Source organism: Penaeus chinensis, chromosome 3 (assembly GCF_019202785.1).
Source record: "Penaeus chinensis breed Huanghai No. 1 chromosome 3, ASM1920278v2, whole genome shotgun sequence".
Classification (NCBI taxonomy): domain Eukaryota; kingdom Metazoa; phylum Arthropoda; class Malacostraca; order Decapoda; family Penaeidae; genus Penaeus; species Penaeus chinensis.
In genome coordinates this window covers 6,998,104-7,003,103 of record NC_061821.1, presented here as the reverse complement: position 1 = coordinate 7,003,103, position 5,000 = coordinate 6,998,104, and the positions used below count along the sequence as shown (strand labels likewise).

The window sequence follows — 5,000 nt, the reverse complement described above, 5'->3', positions numbered from 1 at the left end:
CTAGGGACGCACTCGGTCACGTGGACGAGGCTCAAGGACAGCTATGTCCTGGCGATCGATACCCACATGATGAGCAGCGACGGGCGGTTGTCGCCGTCCTTCGAAGAGCAAACAGGGACCTGGATCCTGAGGATTGGCGAAGTCAGGTCTTTTGACGCTGGGCAATACGAGTGCCAGGTGAGCACTCGACCTCCTCTGAAAAAGGTGGTCACGCTGGAGGTGGTGCCGGCCGGCCAGGCGCTCGACACCCCCGCCGCGCAAGGTACTTTGTGCTGCACTTCCTTTTTGCTCTTTCGCTTGTGGAATACATGTGTCTGCACACGCACGCATACGCACATATCTGTCTATCTATTTATGTGTATATACGTACATTTATATGTACATACATACGTTCATATAAATCTACATATATATATATATATATATATATATAATATGTGTGTGTGCGTACGGTATATATATAAATATATGTACGTGCGTGCGTGCGTGTGCTTGTAAATGAAGTGTGTGTGTGTGTGTGTGTGTGTGTGTGTGTGTGTGTGTGTGTGTGTGTGTGTGTGTGTGTGTGTGTGTGTGTGTGTGTGTGTGTGTGTGTGTGTGCGCGCGCACAAAAAAAACACATCAAAGACGATGCTCTCCTTCCAGAGGAGAACGGCCTAGATTATGTGCTACAGAACCTAACGGCGATATGGGAGGAGCTGACCTACCTTCGCAACGAGGTGGACGGCCACTTCCACGGCGGTCACGAGGGCCAATATCACCACCAGGTAAGACATTCTGGTGACGGGTTTGACAGTATTGGTGATAGTAATACCAAATTTATTAGTAATTTGGTTGTTAATGATTAAGATAAACAAATGTGCCAGGCATCTAATTAGACTTATCTATTTAATGAAAAATTTCTGCAGCGTCAACATCTAAGGTCATTAACGGCATTGGGGGCGAATCCCACGGGTAAAGAAGTGTTATGGTTCATAAAGCGATGTTTGTGGATTCCCAGAATGGTAAATGGTTATAACAAATGTGCTAGACATCTAAGTCATATAGCATTGTGATAAAGTATTGTGGCGAAAAGGGTAAAGATGAGTTAACGATTTGGATAAGTGGACAGAAGAAGGGGACGAAGAAGAGAAGGAAAAGGAAAAAGGGAGAAAAAAAAGACCGTGCGAGGGCTGAGGTCCAAGGTAGGGGTGATCCCCTACCTTGGGCCTCAGTCTCCGTCTCCTAAGTCCCCCCCCCCCCATACGGCAACAACGGGCAATAGATTGGAGGGGGGGGGAGGTCATATAACACAATGAAAGAGTACTGTGGCGAAAAGGGTAAATGAGATATTGATTACGACAAGATGGGTTAGATGTCAATGGTCGTAGAGCGCTAGAGGATAATTTGTTTGTGAAAATGGTAAAGAGGTGGGGGGAGGGGGGGTGCAAATCAGGTAGGGCGGGATTAGTAAAAGGGGTAAGGGGGTTATTATTATTATTGTTGATTGGATGATAGCCAGATGATGGTTTGGTTAAATAGCAGTGGTAGGAAATTCAAGGAAACGGTACACTTGCTCACGTCAATGACAGATATTATTTAGGCTTTGAGGGAGCCAACAACACCCCCTATGCTTATAGATTTATATCCTCATATACTTATATTTTGTTGTACTTATAACTCTTACATGCTTATACATATTTAGATACTCATAAACTTATATACTTATATCAGCATTCACCTCCATTTCCTTTTTCCTTCTCTCTACTTATCTTTTCTTCTTCACCTTTCTTCTCCCTTCTATTCTCTTACTTCTTTCTACTTCTCTTCCTTCTCTCTTTCTTCTTCCTTTCTTCCCTTCTCTTCTCATCTTCCTTTCTTCCCTTCTCTCTCTATCTTCTCTTTCTTCCTCTATCTTCTTTCTCTATCTTCCATCTTCTTCCTTCTTCTCTATCTCCTTCTTCCTCTATCTCCTTTCTTCCTTCTCTCTCTATCTTCCTTTCTTCCTTCTCTCTCTATCTTCCTTTCTTCCCTTCTCTCTCTATCTTTTCTCCTTCTCTCTCTATCTTCCTTTCTTCCCTTCTCTCTCTATCTTCCTTTCTTCCCTTCTCTCTCTATCTTCCTTTCTTCCCTTCTCTCTCTATATTCCTTTCTTCCCTTCTCTCTCTATCTTCCTTTCTTCTCTTCTCTCTCTATCTTCCTTTCTTCCCTTCTCTCTCTATCTTCCTTTCTTCCCTTCTCTCTCTATCTTCCTTTCTTCCCTTCTCTCCCTATCTTCCTTTCTCCATTCCTTTCTTCCCTTCTCTCCTATCTTCCTTTCTCCCTTCCTTTCTTCCCTTCTCTCCCTATCTTCCTTTCTCCCTTCCTTTCTTCCCTTCTCTCTCTATCATCCTTTCTCCCTTCCTTTTCTTCCCTTCTCTCTCTATATTCCCTTCTCTCTCCATCTTCCTTCCTCTCCTCCCTCTCTCTGTCTTCCATTTATCCCTTCGCTCTCTATCTTCCTTTCTTCCATTCTCTCTCCATCTTCCTTTCTTCCCTTCCCTCTCTATCTTCCTTCCTTTATTCACTTTCTTCCTTCCTTCTTCCTCTCTTTCAGGTCGTGGAGGAAGTGGGGAGAATGAACCATGAGCGTCATGTTCACCATCTGCATCACCCTCACGAGAGTCACAGTGAACACCATGACAGTGACTTGTTGCGGTGAGTAGGCCAGACTTACGGGGTCTTTCGTGTTGCGTCGATCTGTTTTGTTTGTGTGTGTTTGTTCGCGTTTGCTTAGGTGTGTTTGTGTTTGGTTGGTTGTGGTGTTTGTGTTTTTATGTTGTTTGTGTGTGTTTGTTTGCGTTTGCTTAGGTGTGTTTGTGTTTTTGTGTGTGTTTGTGTTTTTGTGTGTGTTTGTGTTTTTGTGTGTGTTTGTGTTTTTGTGTGTGTTTGTGTTTTTGTGTGTGTTTGTGTTTGGTTGGTTGTGGTGTTTGTGTGTCTATGTTTTTGTGTGTTTGTTTGGTTGTTCTTGTGTTTATGTTTTTGTGTTAGTTTGGTTGGTTGTGCTTGTGTTTATATTTTTTGTGTTTGTTTATGTTTGGTTGTTGAGCTTGTGTTTATGGTTTTGTGTTTGTTAGTTTGGTTGTTGTGCTTGTGTTTGTTTTTTTGTGCTTGTGTGTTTGGTCGTTCGTATGTTGTTGCTACTGTTATTTTTCATTGTTATTGCTACTTTTAATGTTGTCATTATTGTTGCCATTATTATTATTTTATTGTTTTTATTATTGATACTATTGATATTATTTATGTTATTGTTACTGTTATGATGATGATGATGATGATAATAACAACAGCAACAACAACAACAACAATATTAGTTATTACTTCATCATTAATATCATTATCATTATTATTTTCATTACCATCATTATTATAATTGTCATTATCATTAAGCATTATTATTAATTATTAATTATTAGTTACTATCATCATAGTTATCGTTATATCATTGTTATTATTAGTATTAGTATTATTATTAATTTTAGTATAATTTATTTCGATTGCCATTAATTATTATTATTATCCTCATCGTTATCATTATTACTATTACTATCATATTTATCATCATCGTCACCATTATCATCTTCATCAACATCATCATATCATTCATAACCATCTTCACTATCAACCCCCCACCAACACAATCCCCACCCCCACCACCACCATCACCATCACCACCACCCCAAACCCCACCCCACCCCACCCCTCCCCCACCACCACCACCACCACCACCACCATCCCAACTCCCCCCCACCCCCTCCCCCACCACCACCACCACCACCACCATCCCAACCCCCCCCAACCCCTCCCCACCACCACCACCACCCCAACCCCAAACCCCAACCCCCCCCCCCCTCCCCCACCACCACCACCACCATCACCCGCATTACCCCTATGTAGCCAACCCAAACTCCTAAAGCACTGACCTCGCATCGCAACTTTTCAGTCATCTTGCCCATCACGGCCTTGACCAACGTCAACGACCAAGCCACAGTCATCAACATCCAGGGAAGGAAGACCAGGGCGAGGACCATGATGACGGAGGAGAGGAGAGTGGGGAAGATAATAGCGCTGAGAGACATCAGGTTAAGATCTCGGATAATTCCGATTTGTATTCTTTCTCTTTCTCTCTCTTTTAACTTTAATCAGCTGACACTTAAATACTTATATTTGCGTATGTCTGGAATTATGCAGAATACGTTTTAATTGTGTTTTTATTCTAATTCTCTCTCTTTATTCTAATCAGCAGCAGTAGGTCTGGGATAATATACAACATATTTGTTTCTTACGTTACACTTTATTTCTTTTCTCAAAAGATACTTAACAAATCGGAGTAATCCATAATCAAGGGTGAGGTGCCAGTTTTTCCTTTTCTGAGACTGGATGGAATATAGATATTATAATTCGATTTTTTTACATAGTTGAATTACAAGTGAATACATTTTGACTGTACGATACATGATTGTTGTGTAATGTAATTATATCATTATCCATTTCGTCTTAATCAAATGATTGTCAGATTTTCAGTTGCAATCCCGTGGCATAAATTAAGTGAATTTTCGGAATAGTTATGCTAACCAACAGTGAAAGAAGAGCTATTATTTCTAATATTTACATTTGTTATTGCTAGGAGCATCATGCAGACGACCACGACACGCATGGTCTTCATACTCTCGGTGATTATGACTTAGATGCGTTTAACCTCCGTGACCTGACTTCCGATCAAAGCCATGGTCATAGTCACACTCACGGTCATGGTTATGGGACAAGTCATTCACATCATCATAGTCATGATCACGGGCATGATCATGATCATGAATTAAGTCATTCTGCGGACAGTCATGAGGCAGATAACTCGCAAGAAGGAACAGGAAAGCAAAGCTTTAGGAGTCCGGCACAGGCAGCCCCTGGCCGTGGTCTGGCGCTGATCCCCGGTCGTGAGCCAATCAGCGTGGTTCCCGTGGATCCTTGGATGTACGGCAATT

At 41.8% G+C, this 5,000-nt stretch overlaps 1 protein-coding gene across 2 annotated transcripts in view; it reads left to right on the top strand.

Annotated features, from left to right (window-relative positions):
• The window catches only part of LOC125043531 (zinc transporter zipt-7.2-like), a 21,191-nt gene that overhangs the window by 12,631 nt on the left and 3,560 nt on the right, over nucleotides 1-5,000 (top strand). For both annotated transcript variants that reach the window (XM_047639693.1, XM_047639691.1), the window contains exons 3-6: nucleotides 646-767; nucleotides 2,576-2,676; nucleotides 3,962-4,100; nucleotides 4,646-5,000. The exon at nucleotides 4,646-5,000 is cut by the window's right edge and continues 68 nt beyond it. In XM_047639693.1, coding sequence (XP_047495649.1) covers nucleotides 646-767; nucleotides 2,576-2,676; nucleotides 3,962-4,100; nucleotides 4,646-5,000 — 717 coding nt within the window. The remainder of the gene's footprint in view (nucleotides 1-645; nucleotides 768-2,575; nucleotides 2,677-3,961; nucleotides 4,101-4,645) is intronic.